At 32.8% G+C, this 16,180-nt stretch overlaps 2 protein-coding genes across 3 annotated transcripts; both read left to right on the top strand.

Moving 5' to 3' along the window:
• Nucleotides 1-4,701: 4,701 nt before the first annotated feature.
• On the top strand, nucleotides 4,702-5,843 carry LOC132161879 (small ribosomal subunit protein eS17-like). Its single transcript, XM_059572092.2, has one exon. The coding sequence runs from the start codon at nucleotides 5,008-5,010 to the stop codon at nucleotides 5,440-5,442; it is 435 nt and encodes a 144-aa protein (XP_059428075.2). The 5' UTR covers nucleotides 4,702-5,007; the 3' UTR covers nucleotides 5,443-5,843.
• Nucleotides 5,844-12,425: 6,582 nt separating this feature from the next.
• LOC132192281 ((21S)-21-acetoxyl-apo-melianone synthase SDR) lies at nucleotides 12,426-13,954 on the top strand. Of its 2 annotated transcripts, none has more exons than XM_059607563.2 (3): nucleotides 12,426-12,533; nucleotides 12,740-13,541; nucleotides 13,677-13,954. In XM_059607563.2, the coding sequence occupies exons 1-2, from the start codon at nucleotides 12,523-12,525 to the stop codon at nucleotides 13,530-13,532; spliced, it is 804 nt and encodes a 267-aa protein (XP_059463546.2). In that variant the 5' UTR covers nucleotides 12,426-12,522; the 3' UTR covers nucleotides 13,533-13,541; nucleotides 13,677-13,954. The 2 variants fall into 2 exon arrangements, with proteins under 2 accessions (XP_059463546.2, XP_059463545.2); XM_059607562.2 differs by having other exon boundaries at nucleotides 13,657-13,954.
• Nucleotides 13,955-16,180: the final 2,226 nt, after the last annotated feature.

The raw sequence follows: 16,180 nt of genomic DNA, 5'->3' as shown, positions 1-16,180 counted from the left end.
TAGAACATTTACAAGAAATCAAGAATATATATAGTTGAATGAATTTTGTGCTGGACAAAGTTTTCCTTCAAATTGGATTGGAAAAAGTATAAAAATGACATGTGTCCATTTTTTTAATAACATGTGATATGCTCATAAGTTTTTAATATTATTTATTTCAACTTTGTCCCTATTATTAAAAAATATGTGCAACTCACTTGTTCAAATGACACATGTCATTTTTGTAGACTGAGTTGGAGGAAGTTTCTCCAACTCAATTTAGAGAAAAACTCTGTCATTTCGTGCTTGCTATATATCCTTCGACGTGTTTTAAGAAACTTATATATATATGTCGAGAAAAAGAATTGATTTAGAGTCGTAGACGATCGAGAATCCCATGGATTTTTAGGCTTAATTTCATCAAGCGATCGAGGAAAATGTGCATACGTGAACCGCCGGTCAATGTCAACAGTTGAGATTTTTGCTTGGAGTGTGTCTCTGTATACATTATACAACGTTAATTAATGGGCCTTGTCCGCCACTTTAGATTTTTGCTTGGAGTAGTGCCTAAACTTTTTATTTGTCTAGTGATAGTGAATATCACTAAATTCCAAAATTCCTGTTCTGCCCATATATATATATATATATATATATATATCGACCCATATGCCATATGCCATATGCAATATTATAGCATTTTTCTATCAATTTCCACCTCAGATCCACCATTGGATACGTAAGACCGAGTGATGATAAACATTACATGGGCGTGCATGTGATTTAATATTTTAAAATATTAAAATATAATATTTTAATATTTTAATAAATAAAAAATAAAAAAAATTACACCGGCGTGCATGAGTGTTCATGCACGCTCGGAGTGATGTATATGTAAAACCAAGGACGGACTTAGGTTTCAATTTGCGGAGGGACCAATTAGCAAAAAAAAAATTAATTTTTTTTCTTGTGACTTGGGGGGGACCACGGCCACCGGGTCCGTCATTGCGTAAGACCCATATGGTGAATTTTGAAAAAAATTTAGAGGAGAAAATGGGATAGTATTTTTCATCATCTAAGTAATATGACATCTCTCTTATTTTAAGGTGTTATGGATTCAATGATTAATTTTTTTTAAAAAAAAAAATGGATGGAGGAAGATGAATATATATGGCAAAAAAAAAAAAAAAAAAAAATTGACATTTCTTTTACCTTAAAGGTCTTCATGTAATAAGCAGCTCTCAGTTATTCCACGACTTTGAATGGGCTATCAATATCATGTATCTTTTTTCTTGTTTCTTTTTTCTTTTTCACTCTTTTCTTTGTATGCATGTGTAAGTTGTAGTTAACTATATTAAAACTGGAACTATAAATGCAGTTGATTTTTATTGATCTCCTTGGCCATGAGTCCATGATCACGGAAATAAGTAAATTAAACATTAATTATTGGAATATAAAAACCCAGATCAAGCCATCATCATCTTACTGATCTTAACATTATATATATTTTTTTTCTATCCCGTTAATCAAGGGTTATATATATTGAGATGCAAATTTGGGTGAAAAATTACTCACATCCATTGCTACTTTAATTTGGTGACTCACAATATATATATATATATATATATATATATTACTCTATTATCATTCTTTTTCCTCTCAATAAAAGAAATAATAAAGAATAATTAAATAAATCTTAAGAAAGCATATTTTGTTTGATTTGTTATCAATGGTGATCAAATGACTGTTTTTGATAAGAACAAGTCATCTTCATTTCATAAAAGGATAAAACATCTAGAGTTCGAAAACCCTAAATTAAAGAGCAGAAAGCTCTAAAATAACTAAATCAAAAATACAAGGAAGAATTTCTTCTATCCAAACAGAATCAGAAATTACTCGTACAACCTCCTTAGCAAGCCCATGTGCTCCAGCATTTGCTTCTCGCTTCACATGATAGATCATCCAACTCCTCTGTGTATTAAGAACCAGACGTACATTTCCCACTGTTTGACCATAACAACTACAAGAAGGATCAGGGTTGTTATACCATTATAGCATGCGCATGGTTGACTTTTATTCAGTCGTGCTGTCCTTTTTTTCCACAACACCAACCCCTAGACTTCCATTTTTTTTTTTTTTCAAGAAAATCGCAATTTTTTCTTTTATTTGGTTGAGACATTAATGCAACTTGGACGTAATATTCTATATTGCTTGCTAAGAGTCAATGTCATCGTCCCCTAAGAGGTAGATTAATCAGTTGGGATCACGCTTAATGAAGCGGATGTTACTAGTTTGAATCTCCCTCTCCCCTCTTATGCGGACATGTCAAATTTTTCTGATTTTACGAAAATTCTTTTTTTTTTTAAAAAAAAAAAAACACAAAAACTTATTCCGCTAGTCTCTCATATTTTTTTAGAAAACAATATTTAGGTAGAATAAAAAAAAAACACTAGAAAAAATTGTAGCATTTCTTTTTAGTTTAAATGTTGTAAAAACAAATTTCAAGAGATCCCCTTAATTTTTTTAAGGGTTTAAATTTAATTTTTTACTCTTTCTCGTTGGAGCCCCCACACAAGTAGAAAATGTTGTTGGCTTGGTAAAAATAAACAGAACAGAGCGTTAGGGTGTCCACAGAACATAACGTTTCTTTGATCTGCCATCCATGTATACTGAGCTTTTGATTATGCAGGTTGGAAGGGAAGGTAGCCTTGATAACCAGAGGGGCCAGCGGAATTGGAGAGACTACGGCAAGGCTATTCGTTCAACATGGTGCAAAGGTTATCATCATGGTGGTCATAGCACCACCAACAAAGCTATTAGGAACGGCAAATAAAAGCGTTGTTCTTAAGACAGTCTGTTTGTTTGTCTGACTGCAATTGAAATGTATTCCATCAAACCATACTTCGCGTTGTTGTAACAGCAATAGAAGAAAAACCTCAAATTGGTTCACGTACAGTAGATTTATGGGTACAAACTACAGAGCAGCTTTTAAAAGCAATATATGTTTCTTTTAAGTTATTAAAAAACACGGCTTAGAATCACTTTCTATTAAAAAATTATGTGTTTCTTATGGGCTAAAGGATAGCGTTAAGTCATTGAATTCTTATGGATGAGTGGAGCCGTCAAGAGAGAATGTTATCATTGGGTCAGCATCGATAGAGTGAGTTGTTGATGATGTGAGTTGCGGAGCGTAATGATATGTTACGATTTTAAGTGTCTCACATAACCTTAATTAGTACAATATTAATGTGCACGACTTTGTTTGTAAAAGCTTTTTCCTTTTCTTTTCGTTTTTTTTCTTCTTTTTAAAACAAAAACGTTAATATACAAATCCAAAACATAAAACACAAAATAATTAAAATTATGTTCACTTTTATGTTACATCAAACTACTTTTTCCAAAAAAAAAAAAAAAAAAAAAAATGTTCTCCAAAACATATTAATAAACTGAGCTAAATGGAGATCTTGTAGAGTATTATAAATTTTCATTGAATTGTTTATTTATCTAGTTTAACTTGATTACGTAGATCTTAGACTTAATTGTCATCACTTGTCACTCAATTACAAAGTTGCTCCTAGTCCTGTCCCACTAACACTGGAAACACATGGCATTTCTCTAGAGGCAACCACGTTTTTCAGCCCAAGGCCTTCTTCGGTTGGAATAGAAGGAAAATGGAGCTACCGCTTTGATGGTGATGGTGGTTGTAGTGGAGCTACCGCTTTGATGGTGATGGTGGTTGTAGTGGAGCTACCGCTCCTGATGGTGCAAACAGTTGTTTATCTGTCGATATTTGTCTTGATATTTGTTGTGCTCTTGGTGATGCAGGAATAGTTGTCTGAATGTGACATAAATCTACTGCGAACCAATTTGAGGTTTCTATTTTACTGCACCAAGTTTTGTTCGATAGAATAGAATAATTATGCATTGCAATTGCAGACAAAAACAAAAGGAACTTGAAACAATTACATAAATGATCAAATTAATTATTGGGTAAAGTCCACTTAACCCCTTGAAACTACCACCTCAATGACATTAATCTACCCCAAAATTATCAATTGTGACAATTTATTCCCCAAACTACTAAAATAATGACAATGTACCTCCTATTTTAATAAAATGATGAAATTACCCATACTAAATAAAAATAAAAATATTAAAATTTAAATTTTTTTCAAATTTTTAAGGGTATTTCAAATTTAAATTTTAGGTCATCATCATTGGTGCTTATGGCGCGGCTAACGGAGTGACCGAGGTCATCTTGGATATCAGCAATGATAACCTTAGCACCATGTTGAACGAATAGCCTTGCCGTAGTCTCACCAATTCCGCTGGCGCCTCCGATTATCAAGGCTACCCTTCCAACCTGTGTAATCAAAAAGCTCAGTAAAACACGCACAAATGCGTGTCTTGACAAAACACATTTATCAATGGTGGGCAAAAGCACTTGGCCTGTATGCTAAGAGTATGTTTGGGTGCGCGTTTGAATGGTCTAAAAGTTTGTTTAACACATAAAAAGTTTGTTTGAAGAAAAAAGTACTCGTTTAGTAAACAAATTAAAAGTACTTTTAAGAGTTCAAAAATTGCCAAAATATACTTTTGGCAAAAGCTTAAAGATAAAACTTTTGTCAAAAAACACTTTTTACTTAAAAGCTCTATTTTTTAAATGCAATCTCAAACATGCTCTAATTAAGTTCTTAAGTTCAACAATGATAATTAGTGGTAAAATTAGTAATTTTGATTTTGAGACAATGAGGCGTTAATTAACTATTCCTAATATATAAGTACTCATGTACCCTTTAGTAAATGATCTCATCAACTCCAAACCTAGGCCCAGATATGTGCCAATACAAATCAGGCCCAAGTCTAAAAACATCCAAATAAAAAGGTCAAATGCTTACTTCCATTGAAAGCCCAATCTGAGATCTCCCACGTATATAAAACCCCGACAAAACCCTAACCCTCGCTTCCATCGCACTCTTGCTGTCGGCCGTACAGACGCACGCCGACAGAAGTCACATATCAGCAGGCAGCATGGGGCGCGTCCGCACGAAGACGGTGAAGAAGTCATCGCGGCAGGTGATAGAGCGGTACTACTCGCGAATGACCCTGGATTTCCACACGAACAAGAAGGTTCTGGAGGAGGTGTCCATCATTCCCTCGAAGCGCCTGCGCAACAAGATCGCCGGGTTCTCGACCCACCTCATGAAGCGAATCCAGAAGGGTCCTGTCCGGGGCATCTCCCTCAAGCTCCAGGAGGAGGAGCGCGAGCGCCGCATGGACTTTGTCCCCGACGTCTCCGCCATCTCCACCGCACTCATCAAGGTCGACAAGGAGACCCTCGACATGCTCGCGGCGCTTGGGTTGGGTGAGATCCCTGGCCTCGAAGTGGTCGACCCAGTTCGCGTTTCCGACCCGCCCGCGTTCGGGCGGGGCGCACCAGTTGGTGGCACCGGAAAGAGGTACTGAGGGAAATCCGGGCTTGGTAGTTTACGTTTTTTAATCTAATTGAAGAAATTTTGATGTTATCTCTTATGGCTATGGATTTCTTTTTTTCATCTTGAGTTGGTTATTACTACTGGAGATCTCCGGTAAACCTAAGCCAAATCCGAAACAAAAAAAAAGGAAGCTCGATCATCATCGTTGTTCATATGATGTCCAGTCAAGATCTTAATTAGAAGTATTATATGATTAGGGAAACTACTAAATGTAGTGCATGTGGTAATAGGCTAATTGAGGTCATAGCATAATGAGCCCAATTCTAGCACCAGCAGCATCAACAAACATCACAACTATAGCAAAATAATATTTCCATTAATAGTCACATAATATCCACTTAACGAAAAAGTAGTTACCAATTCAGAATAAAAATTACATGGCTGCTTTTACATTTAGAAAAATATTTAAAGTTTTGCAGTGATCCCAAATAATAGCTTATTATGCTTGTTCTCATATTCTTCATAAAAATTTAAGGGTTATTAAATAACAAAAAAAAAGGGAATTTAATATTGAAATTATTAAATTATTCTATTTACAAAATTAAAAACAAATAATAGATGTTGATCATCAACAAAATGAAGATGAACATTCCGAATGAAAGTTGTCATAATTAATATTGTAATACATATCATTACAATATTATTCCAAAATTTATCCGCAACATACATCACCATTTGCTAATTAAAAATAATTTAACAAATCATATATATATATATATATATATATATATATATATATATATATATAATAACAGTGAAAATTTTATGATAACTTTAGTTACAAACTCACTATCAAAGGAGTTTTGCACAGATCCCAAATAATAACTTACTAAGTTTTTTCTCATAATTTTCATAAAAATTTGAGGGTTATTAAATAACAAAAAAAAAAGTGCATTAGTATCTAAATTATTAAATTATTCTATTTACAAAATTAAAAACAAATAATGGGTCTTGATCAACAAAATGAAGATAGACATTCCCAATGAAAGTTGTCATAATATTGTAATACATATCATTACAATATTTATGTATTACAATATTATTCCAAGATTTATAAGAAATGTGCACCATCATTTTGCTAATTAAAATTAAATATTTGTTTTTTATTTTGTTATGTAAAATAATTTAACAAATTATACATTAATATTCTTTTTTTTTTCTTTTTTGTTATTTAATAAAAGTCAAAATTTCATGATAGGAAAGAAAAAAATAAAAATAAAAAAAGCTTTGCCGATCAAAATTAAACATTTGCCTTTAATTTTGTTAAATGAAATAATTTATAACAACGGTCAAAATTTTATGACATGAAAAAAAAAAAAAAAAAAAAAAAAAAAAAAATCAGCTTTACGAGCTATTATGGAAATGATTACTCTACCATGCATCTATATGACAGAGCTTTGGTTACGAACTCATGTTCATAGCCGTTCGATCGGCAGCTCTCGCGCTAATGCGTGGCTCGGTGCTTGGTCGCCGGAGTGGTGGGCTACGAGACTAAGGGAAACGGCTGTTTCGAAGGGCTTTAAATTTGTGGGTTTGTGGTTCGAGTTGGGCCTAACACTATTTATAAAGGGTCAAGAAAATGAATGAAGGGGGTTTTGTGTGGGTTACAGCTGTTAAAAAAAAAAAAAAAAAAAAAAAAAAAGGTAATAGCTCAATTAGCTGTAAATCAAGCGGAGATCGCTAGTTCGAATCTCCTTATATTTCCTTGTACCAAAATGTAAAAAAGAAAAATATTGAAAAGAAGAAGAGAGTATTGTGTACAGAAGCATGCAGAGCGCGTAGGGGTGCAAAGGTGGGCGGTTAAAAACCGCCCGCTAACCGCTAACCGCTATAACCGCCAACCGCCTAACCATTTAACCGCATTAACCGCTAACCGCCTAACCGCCATAACCGCCTAGCGGTTAGCGGTTAGCGGTTATTGGGTCTACTAACTGTAACCGCTAACCGCTAACCGCCTTTTTATATAATATATTTTTATAATTATACATATAACATAATCACTTGATCATTAAATCACAATTTTTTTTAAAAATAATTAAATCACAATTTGAGTATTAATATATTATCACTATAATTTATATGATTATATCATATAATCACTTGATCATTAAATCACAATTTTTTTAAAAAAATAATTAAATCACAATTTGAGTATTAATATATTATCACTATAATTTATATGATTATATCACATGAGATTGATTATTAAATCATTTGATTATATAATAACAAATTATACATATATAATATGACATAACTCATAAGTATACTAATTCATACTAATACAACAATTAAATATCTAGAGACTTATTTCCAATGTATGTTATAAACCTATAAGTCTATATAAGTCTACATATGTATATGAATAATATAAATGTATAATATCAATAGTTAATCATATGATTCAATGACAATTCAAATACTTTATTCAAGACTTCAAGTGAATCATATTATTAATGTACAATGATGATATGATTCGTATAATATCAAATTAAGTAATTGACATTGGATTAAACAATGACCAATGTGTTACTTATAAACATAATTTAAGTATTAATGTATTATCATTATAATTTTAGTAATTTATATATTATCACTATAATTGATATGATTATATCACATGATGACTTGATCATTAAATCATATGATTATATAATAATAAATAATACATATATAATATGACATAACTCATAAGTCATAAGTCTACAAGTTAATCATATGATTCATGTACAATGATAATCACAATTGATTCAATTGAATTAAACAATATGTTACTTATAACTACAAGTCTACAATTTAATTAAAGCATTATTAGATACTTTAGGAATTTAGGATTTAGGAGTTTGAACATTACCATTTACCATTAGATATTAAGTTCAATTCAAAGAAAAAAGATTATAAGTAAATATGATAAGAATTTAAATAATTAATCATATGAATCATATGATATAATTTAATGAGACTATATGATTATATAATATCAAATTAAGTAATTGACATTAGATTCAACAATGTGTTACTTATAATCACAATTGAAGTATTAATGTATTTTTTGAACATTTTTTAGAAAAAGAAATTTAACCATTTTTTGAAAGAAAAAAAAAAAAAGAAAATTAACAATTTTGAACAATTTTGAATTTTATATATATATATATATATATATATATATATATATAATTGCTTATAGTTATATTATATGCATATTGAATAATATAAATGTATAAGATAAATATTTAACTATATGATCCAATTACAATTCCAATACTTAATCAATTATTCATGTACAATGACAATGACAATGTGATTCATATAATATCAAATTAAGTAATTGACATTGGATTAAACAATGTGTTACTTATAACTACAATTGAAGTATTTTTGTTTGTTTGTAAGTTTATAAGATCAACACTTAATCATATGATCCAATGACAATTCAAATATTTATAGCAATTGGGCCAAAGAAGATATTAAAAATACAAGAAAAAAAAATGAGGGTAAAAAAAAGCCCAAAAAAAAAAACACAATTTTAAAAAAGCGGTTAGCGGTTGCGGTTAGTGAAATTTACTAACCGTTAGGGCGGTTACGGTTAGCGGTTATTGCCACTAACCGCTAACCGTAACCGCCTTTGCACCCCTAAGAGCGCGTGACCGAGCAAGAGATTCTCGTGGATTTTCGTTCACGTGAAATGTTCAGTTCAGACGTCCTTGCTCAGATGCTCTCACGCTCTTCTTGTGAACTGGGTCGTAATTTGACCAAAGCTTTGAATTGAATTATTGTATTCGTGCGGTATACATTTAAGGTTTAGGATTGGGACCAAAATATATAAAAATAAAAAATAAAAACGTTTGTGAATTGATAAAGTTGTATTAGGATTATGTTTGAATGTTTGTAATAATATGTCAGATCAATTTGACCCATTCAAAACTCTTTTTTTATAGGATTTATTTCAATTTTTAAATTTATTTAACACTCACGAAAAAAAAGAAAAAGAAAAAGAAAAAACTCATAATGAAATGGAGAAAAATTAGCTACAAATTGGTTTGTAGGTATGTAATTCATACAAACCAATTTAATAAAGTAACACGTGTCTAATAACTATTAAAAAAACATATCCCTTAGTAGTGGCTCAATGAAAATTAGTTTTGTGAGTCTCTTCACATAGCCCATTCGGAAGTCCATCATGCACTTGGGTCACAGTTATGGCCCAATGAGAACTAGTATTGAGAGCCTCTTCGCGGGGCCCATTCTAGTATTTCCATTCCAATATGGTTGCTTATAACATTATTAAGTAGGGAAAGATGAAAAATTCCATGTTGAAGTTTTTTATTTCTGAAATATTGTTGACTTTAATTTATAGTAACATCACAAGATAAAACATAGTTTTGTTGAACTAAGATATTTATCAATGGCTAATGAACTCTTAAGGGCATATAATTAAGGTACAAAGAATGATCATTCTTTTAGGAATACAAAGAGTTGCAATGGAATAATCATTCTTACTTTTTAGTTTGGTGACATCACATGATTCTTTCTTAGAATTGAACCAAAATTATTAAAATACACAATATTTTTTTTCTACTTAAAAAAAAAATAAAGTTAAAAGGGGCTGTTAATACCCATGGCAGAACACTGGAAAAACTGGCCGGTCACACCACCTCCAATGGCATCGAGGTGTTGCACCACCCCATAGTATGTATTATAGGTGTTTGGCCATCTCTTGGGGTGATCACCTAATCTGTCACCTCATTGAACTTGTTTTGTTTTGTTTTTTTTAAAATATAAAATTTAGGTTTTGTAGAAAGAATAAAAATAAAAAGCCCATTATGTAGGGCTGAAATATTAACCACTTGCTAACCACTATATATATATAAGTGGTTGACATCGTATGTAGTAAGGTATTACTGTAAAAAAGACATTGTTTTGATATTTTCTAATTTTCTTTCTTCTCTTTTTTCTTTTTAAAAAGTGAATAGCAGTGCGGTACCGGTAACCGGCACATATTAAATAATTGCTAACCTCATAAACAGTTAACGAAAGTGGCTATCCAATTTTACTATCCGCTTATGCAGTTCCGGTTAGCGATTTTAACTAATAACACTAATCGTATATGCATTTTCACCACTACTATTATGTACGTTCCTACAACTAAAGAGAAGAATAAAAAAACCACTCCATTCCAAGTGGCTTCTCCTTACCAAAACATTACCTAACTTAAATAACTCATTAAACTAGCTACGGCACAGAATGACATACTAGCTAGTATATATGTCAACCCGCTCCCGGAGGCTCCGGTACTCCTTGCTGTACGTCCAAGTTGTTTAAGAATATGTTTGGTGGCAACCGACTTTGTAGCAAATGTATAGGATAGATGGAGGACCTCCCAATGCGTAGGTTGAGAGATTACAACCACAAGGGCGGCCGCCACACCTAAATCTACTGACTATATTGGATAAGGTGGGCATGCACGCCGCATGGCTAAAACGTAGTCCATTAATTAAATATACACTTTGTAACGCTTGTGGCTTCCTTGATAGGATATTTGTGGCACCCAGTAGCCATGGGAGTACCTGGACTGTGCTTTGGAAGAGATGGAAGACGGTCTTCATATATATATATATATATAATTATGCCATTGAATATGCAGATCGCTGCAGGATAAATCCACCACAAAAATTACAAAAAGATGTCATTTTTTTCTTCTTTCAATTCGTTGGGGGTCTAATGCGATTGTTGACCGGAACCATGTATGTACGATATATGCACATCCTTTACCAACACCCATGCACTAAAAAGCAAACTCAATGGAAGATACAGACATGATCATTTTTTAGTTGACCCAACCAACACGAAACCACGGTAAAACTAGAGATGCACGAATCATTCCCTTTTTTTTTATTGGAAATTAATCAAAAGGTACAATGATTCTACTTGGAAGTTGTAGAAAAAATATGCGGTTTTATCCGGACTTTCACACGCGGTGTATTGGGGTAGACTTCCAAATAAAAGGACCCCAATCGCTAGGTTGGTTAAAGGCATTGCCTTAACCAAAAAAATGTAATTAAAGATGTGATTTATTGACTTTTAATCTATTTAATTAATTAGGAAGACTCTATAAAGACTTGTATAGCATTACTTAAAAAGGTGTAATTGATACTCTGAAATTTTAAACTGTAAAATGTATGGGGAAAATTCATATATATTTATACTATCTTGATGAAACTATTACCAAATTGATAATGTTTCTCCAAAATTTTTTATTAGAACAATGTCCACCCAAATTACAAAAAAAAATATCAATATTTTTGTAATGACAAAAATACCCTTAATCAAATAAAATGATGGAGGTAACTTCACTTTAAACTCTTGAATCACCACGCGATTTGACAAGTCCCGAACTTCAAAACCTCTCAATTTGAACCCATGAACTTTCAATTGCAGTTAATTTGAACATCTCCGTCTGATTTTAAACGTTAAAAGTGAGACAATGATATTTATATCTTTTTTTTTTTTATAAAATTCTAAATTTACTCTTAATTTCAAATTAAAAATTTTAAAAAATATATTAAAAAAAAAATCACAAGGTTGGGCCACCTTGTGACCCTTTTTTTTCAAAAAAAAATTTTTCTATTTTTTTTTTAATAAAAAGAAAATTGAAGGGGTTTTAATGGCAAAAATTGACAGAGAGAGAGAGGTAACTTGACTGCAATTGAAAATTCATGAATTCAAATTGAGAAGTTTTAAAGTTCAGAAAGAACTTATCAAATCGCGTGATAATTTAGAGATCTAAAGTAAAATTACCCCTAAAATAATTAATTAGCCGATCTAAACACAATTTAGCACTCGACGTTAGGGTCCGTGACGTCTGTCCGTCGTAGACTTTAGAGCAAGCGCCCTCTTGCTGATGGCTGCTTGTGGCAGGATCCTTTCCTTGGCTTTTCTTTCAAGCCTATAAATTGAAAAGTCTCTCTGCTCTAAGTTCCATATTCCGCAGAGTGAGAAATAATCCTCTCCTTCTCTCTTAATTTCTCTCTGATCTCTCTCTATTAGCTTAATGGCAAAAAGGTTGGTAGATACATATGATGCGTCGCTAAGTTTTTACTTCCATTTATCAGAGGGCGCATGATAGCTAGGTTTTACGTTTCCCATGTTTTTGTTATGATTTTTTTTTTTTTTTTTTTTTGTATTACATCTACGTCCAATATATATTTACAGTAGTAAATTTAATTTTAAACGTGGGTATTGTGCCATGTACGTTCCTCCATGTTCAGGCTAGATGGGAAAGTGGCAATCATCACCGGAGGCGCAAGCGGGATCGGAGCAAGTGCTGTGCAACTCTTCCATGAAAACGGCGCCAAGGTTGTCATAGCCGATATTCAGGACACAATGGGTCAAGCAATTGCCGATAAGCTTGGAAAAAATGTTAGCTACATCCATTGTGACGTCACAAATGAAGACGACATCTGTAATCTCATTGACACCACAATTTCCAAACAGGGACAGCTTGATATAATGTACAACAACGCAGGCATCGTGGACATCCCCTTCATGAATATTCTGGAAACCAAGAAATCGGATCTAGAGCGAGTTCTCAACGTTAACTTGGTTGGAGGTTTCCTAGGAGCCAAACATGGCGCAAGGGTGATGATTCCGCGGGGTAAAGGCTGCATACTGTTTACTGCTAGTGCTGCTACAGCAATTGGAGGGCTTTCATCTCATTCTTATGCAGCGTCCAAATGTGGAATTTTGGGCCTTGCAAGGAACTTGGCAGCTGAGCTTGGGCAACATGGTATAAGAGTAAATTGCGTGTCGCCTTATGGCGTCATTACTGGTATGGCTGGAGGTGTCGATGAAGCTGACGTACCCAAAATGGAAGCGGTATTGAGTGAGGTGGGCAATCTGAAGGGGCAGGTTCTCAAGGCAGAAGGAGTTGCACGGGCAGCACTCTACTTGGCTAGCGACGAGGCAAATTATGTGAGTGGGCTCAACCTTTTGGTGGATGGAGGGTATAGTGTGGTCAATCCTAGCATGATGAAGCTTCAAAGCTCATTTATGAATATTTAATAAAAGACGGTACAGAGATTTTATTTGCTTTTCTTTTATTTTCCCCTGTAATTTTATGTTCTTTGTGTTTCTATTTTCTAGCATGTTCCTTGAACTGGCCACTTTTTTTGTTTTTTTTTGACAGAGTTCTTCATCTCTTTACAGACTACTGATCGATGGTTGGATTTGGTGTCTTCTACCAACCACTGATGGTCGTGATGGTAACCATGATGCGTTTTGTTCCGTTTATAGAATCTTGCCATTTATTATATCTTTTATTGGCTATTTAAGTTCGCTTGATGGGCCGGGTCATTTATTTGACCCATTCTCAACTGTTTTCAGAAGGCTCTGTTGCCTTTGTTTTTTATTTTCTTGTAATTTCCCTTTTCCCTTCCTCCACTTTGAATGGAAAAAAATAATAAAACTCCGAACTTTCATCGTTTTTTCAATATCTTCAAAAGTTTAAAAACTCTTAATTTACTATATCAAACTTTAAAAAATTTACAATATCACCCCTCTTGTTAGGGTTTGGGGTTACATAAAACATCGTCAAATGGTGAAATGACAATTCCACCCCTGTAAACAGTGGCGGAGCCAGACAATTCATATTGGGGGTGCCGCACTCCAAAATTTTGTTGGCGTCCTAAAAGTTTTTTTCACCCTAAAAATTTGGTAATTCACACAATATATGCATCACAAAAAAATATCTATAAAAGTTCATAAATGTATACTTAAATTGATATATTAGAAACATAATATGTCGGCACTATATCAAAAAGACAGAAATACAAAAAAAAAAAAAAAAAAAGTGTCTAGAATTGCACTTTATAGTCTTTTATAAGTACAAAATATCAAGTATCGAATCTAAATCGAAGCTCTCAGCAATTTCCCTTTCAATATAGAGAACAAAATTATTTGCAAAAAAAAAAAAAAAATCATCCTCCATTTTGTTATAAAGTCATGTTTTAACAATTTTCATTGCTGAAAATGCTCGTTCGGTAGTTGCTGTAGACACTAGAAAAGTCAAAATAAGACGAATTAATCTATCAATAAGATAGTTTGTTTTTAATTTTTCTGTCTTTGCCAATCCTTGGCATAATTCTGCAATGGAAGATAAATTTTGTAATGTTGGATCAACAAGCACATATATCTCAAATTAATTTTGTCATACTTAGAAAAATCTAAGAGAATAATACTTCTCCGTAATCATACATATATCGTCAATTTTAAATAATTTTTAAGCATTTTTTGGATTCAAAGCTAAGTAAGTGTCAAAAGTTCCAAAGCTGACCAGTGACTGCTGCAAAATTAATTGGGTTGAGTTCTTCTTCCTGGAAACAAATAAATGACTTGAAACCTTTTGTAGCGAAGGAGAATTTTTTGCCAACTGTGCCACTTTATTGAAGAAAATTACTAAAAACCTCTTCTAAGTGCTTTATATCCAAGAATATTTGTCTTCCATTTTCATTTTGCCTTCAAAAGAGGTCTGAAACCTCACGTTAGGCTCAGATGGGTGTGCCGTGGGTAGGAAAAAAAAAAAAAATTATCTTTGGGGGTGCTGTGGCACCCCCAAAGAGCAACATGGCTCCGCCACTGCCTGTAAAATTTATGAAATTACAAAAAAAAAAAAAAAAAAAAAATTATCCTTAAATTACAATTAAAAAATGCTGGGAAACATACAAGGGGTATTATGGAAATTTCACACCTCTCCATTAAGATTTTTGGTAAAATTATACGGGAGGATTCAGAGAAGTGAGATTGTAAACTTTTTAAAGTTCGATACACTAAAAAGGGAGTTTTTGAACTTTGCTGATATAAACACCAAACACAACCTCTCAATTCTTTGTAAACAAAATACCAATTTTAACAATGATATTAATTTGTTAGAATATATTACAATATATGATTTTATTGTCATTGATTGTAATCAAATCAAATCATATTTAATAATATAATTAAAAATCTGATTTGATTTGATATTTATATCGTTTTTTCACTTGATGGTTAATCATCAGGTGAATAAAAGGATAATGTAGCCTTAAAATTTTATTCTATAGGTGTAAGTCATAAATCGAACCATGTAAAATTTTCTGTTCTTACATTCTTTATTCCGCAATTTATTTATTTTTCTATTTCATTATTTATTTCTTCAATTTTCGGTATCCAATAATTAAACTTCTAATCAATAGCATGGGAAGGGGTGAGATACACGACCCCTAAGAAAATGAATAGTTTATGTTAAAAATATAACTTTGGGTTATACTGTCTTGCCATCAATTGTGGTTAAGGATTTGTACATATAGATAGATTGTTACAAAGAAATTACAAATATAAATTCAAATTACAAATAGTTTACAAATAAGATAGGCTAGCTAATATTCTATTGGGAGCCCCTATTATGCAGAAGGTGCATAAACAAGCCACTTTGCAGCCTCCAATAAGTATGAGACACATCATCATTTCAAGAAAAATGCAACAAATTAAAATGAGAACAAAAACACCCAATCTAAATAGGAACCAAACAAATCCGGCAAGACCAGCCATTTCCGGCGAGACCAGCCGGCCAGACCCACAGCATGGGTCTGGCCGACCAGACCCACACCTTGGGTCTCGCCGGTTGGTTTCACCGGCCATGACCCAATTCTCGCCGGGGTCACCATCTTCGACAC

The sequence above is a fragment of the Corylus avellana genome, chromosome 10, assembly GCF_965113065.1.
Source record: "Corylus avellana chromosome 10, dhCorAvel1.hap1.2, whole genome shotgun sequence".
Taxonomy (NCBI): Eukaryota; Viridiplantae; Streptophyta; class Magnoliopsida; order Fagales; family Betulaceae; genus Corylus; species Corylus avellana.
Note: the sequence above shows the minus strand (reverse complement) of the source record. Positions and strands in the feature narration are given on the sequence as shown.